The sequence below is a fragment of the Cydia fagiglandana genome, chromosome 7 (assembly GCF_963556715.1).
Source record: "Cydia fagiglandana chromosome 7, ilCydFagi1.1, whole genome shotgun sequence".
NCBI classification, from domain to species: domain Eukaryota; kingdom Metazoa; phylum Arthropoda; class Insecta; order Lepidoptera; family Tortricidae; genus Cydia; species Cydia fagiglandana.
In genome coordinates this window covers 8,605,918-8,609,271 of record NC_085938.1, presented here as the reverse complement: position 1 = coordinate 8,609,271, position 3,354 = coordinate 8,605,918, and the positions used below count along the sequence as shown (strand labels likewise).

Below are 3,354 nucleotides of genomic sequence, written 5' to 3'. Positions count from 1 at the left end.
ACAAGCGCCATTACGAGTCTTAACGCGGTCTTAGCTGAAATCGCTAGCTCTTTTTAGCTGGAATCGTTACCTCTTCATAGCTGATGTACCTAATACCACTTAAATTAAACCACATATATACTTACGTTATAACATATTTTTTAAACGGTAGTTACATAGACGGGTTTTAATGCTAACTGACTATTTCCAGTGGCGGCGCGTCAACAAATCCATAGGCAAGCAATTTGGCTTACATATTTCCTTTACAACTCTACTCAAACGTCCAAAAACAGGCAAGCCGGTGGGAATCGGCTTTTATGGACGCGCCGCCACTAACTTTTCAAAACTGTCTGTATCACTTTATTACGTAACGCAAAAAAGCGTAAGACTGATGATAGTACTTATACAGTTGGCGTAGTCTATGGACACTTGCAATTCCCTGGGATGGCACATGTGCGTTGCCTGCAAATTTAAATGTTGGTTCCCTACCATAGCAAATGTATTCTGCAATTTAAAAAGAAATATTTGTTACTCTTATTTCATAACCTCTTAAAAGTCTCGATCTTAAATGAATTCACGTAATGATAATGACGTAACTTAATTAACAGATTTCAGAATTTCCATCAGTTTTCATATTCATTATACACAATCAGTAGACACATTTAATAAACGAAGCAGAAAGCAATGTTTACAGTTTACAGTGCACGTTTTAATTTCAATTGGTTATGTCATCATCAGCTAGGGTTGTCACGTTACGTCCCGGAAAATTGGGGAATTTTCCAGTCGACTGCCTGTGTGATAATTGTGTCGATGTAGACACACTTAAACATGTACTGTTTCTGACTGTGACCACAAATTAAAACGCGTAGGACCTTAACATACTGACAGTAGATAGATGTATGTACTAAACTAATCTGAAATAGGTAAAACCTTCCAACTATAGTCCAATACTACAACTATGGTCCATAAGTTCAAAAGGAAATTAAATGTCAATACCAATGTTCCTTTCAATTTACTCCGTCTTTTTTCTTCCATATACACATACCTTGCCTTAGAACTACAAAAAAATTACAATAAAAGATCAGAACGAAAAAAATTAAGTTAATTTTGGACCATAGTTGGGAAGTTAGGACTATAGTTGGGAAGTTTTACGGTACTTATAACAAATGATGGCATGTTCAGATTGTTTAGATTTTGAATGAAATTATAATACACAATTACATTATGCTGCTGTCCCATTTCATAACTCATTAAAATTTGACCGTTGGGTAACAGTAACATCTCTACTTAATTACAAACAGACATCGATAATGACCCGCCAGACATGAAATCATACGTATCTGATTACGGTCCCCGCATCATTTTGTCATTCGTTAGTCGACGCTGATTCAATCATCACGCCATGAGAGTGCTCATACTGTTCGCCGTTTTCACGCTGACGTCATCAGCCGAAGTAACATGGCAGCCGAACACAAATTTCAATATCCCTTCTAATTTCGCTGATGGAAAATTGCCTTGCTCCAAAGAAACTGTCATATTTCCTGAAACTATACAAGGCTCTGTGCGGATTCAAGGTGACACTGCTGCTCAGGAGTTTATACTCCCTGAAACAGGTGACATAACGCTAGACGGAACACTGTTCATTGGTTCAAACGACAAGGATCAATGTTCGGAAGGCAACAAATACTTCATTGATAAAACTGTGTCATCGTGGGCTGATCCGGATGTGTGGTCTTCACCGCTGTACAACGAAGCTACACCAGATGCAGAGAGAGTCCCGTGCATAGGTGATACTGTCGCTTTTCCTGTAAACACAACATTTGCAATAAAGCTTCCTGAGCTAACACAAACTGTAAAAAAAGTAATTATAAGCGGCGTAAAATATAACTTATATTCTCTCGTTCGTCATATTATGCAGCAAGACGATTCGCAACAGTTCTACGTAAATTCCAACAGGGGCATTGGATTACGAATAAGAGAAGATGGCTGTCGGTCTCCATTCAAAGGTTGCCCTTGTCAAGAATATCCATTGAAGATTGAGTGTGATTTGAAATTCTGTCCGGTGCCTCAATGCTTATATCCTATCAAGCCAATCGGATTTTGCTGTAAAATCTGTGGTGGTGCAATTTCTTTTGAAAGAGAGCAAAATTTTAACTTAATGGAGTTCAAAGATGTAGTTGAAAGAGTTGTTGCGTCATACAACGATGACAATATAGTATATCATATTGGAATCGTTGAAGGTAACAAAGTACAGTTAGTTGTCACGGAGAAATACGAATATAAAGGTCAGAGCGCGATGGTAGCGCATGATGTAAATGGCCAAATACTTAAAGGCTGGTCCTCTGGAGTGCAAGCAGTGTCTCTCAGTGGCGGACCTCTTTCTGATGCTAACTATGGTTTAAAGATTGCTTTTTCCATGTTGTTTGTAGTTATTTCAGTATTTGGTGTTCTTTACGCTTATTATTACAAGATACCGACGCCTAGACTTCATCTGCCGACAATGCCGTCGTTTGGACGTGGTTCGACGGCGGGTCTCCTTTCCAGATTCGATAGACGAACAGAGAGTATAGTTTCGTTGACGAGAAGAGACTCGACAGTCACGGTCGCCTCGTCAGCGGGTGTGGGAACAGCCTTTAGGAATCCTTTGTACAGTTCAAAAAGGGGGCGTGTTGATGTCGTGGAATCTGAAGTTGACAATGATAACATGTGAACAAGAATAACTTAATTGTTAAATTACACTAATAAACTTACATTGCCAATAATAAATTTATATTTATTTATAAGAATATTGTTTATTTAAGGACCTATCTGTAAATATTTATCGAACTATAAAGTTTTTTGGAAATAAAACTTAAGCTAAGGAGCTATGAAGTATTTTAGTTTCAATTCACGCGTAGTGGGAAATGATGCAATAGCCAAAGAGTTTTTACCTGTTGGAGCCAACTTTCCTCTCAGCTTTTATTCAGAATTCGAGCTAAGTTTAGGCACGGGATGGAACTAGTGCATAATAAACTAGCAATGAATCACATTCAGGACCGCCTATCCGCCACTAGGACATGTCCGCCGGTATAAATCAACTTAGTCCTCCGTACAATACTGCCCGATTGTGTAAAACGTCGTATATCATATAACACTCTTGATCAGTTACGCCCTATTTCTTTAGAGTTATAAAGATCTGATTTATATACGCTATTATTAAAATAACCTTGCGCAAGAATTTGTCGCTTTTAAATTCAAATAGGGATTTAAATTGCGAAGCAGCATAAGCCGTCCCAGCTGTGAGATTCTCTAAGGTAGACAATGTTGTACATAACTACATCGTTGTGCGTTTTCGCTCCGTCTGTACTTACGCGCTGGTTTTTTTATGATATAGGA

At 38.3% G+C, this 3,354-nt stretch overlaps 1 protein-coding gene across 1 annotated transcript; it reads left to right on the top strand.

Annotated features, from left to right (window-relative positions):
• Nucleotides 1-1,361: 1,361 nt before the first annotated feature.
• LOC134666307 (protein amnionless) lies at nucleotides 1,362-2,755 on the top strand. Its single transcript, XM_063523455.1, has one exon. It carries the CDS (start codon nucleotides 1,382-1,384, stop codon nucleotides 2,687-2,689), a length of 1,308 nt encoding a protein of 435 aa, XP_063379525.1. The 5' UTR covers nucleotides 1,362-1,381; the 3' UTR covers nucleotides 2,690-2,755.
• Nucleotides 2,756-3,354: the final 599 nt, after the last annotated feature.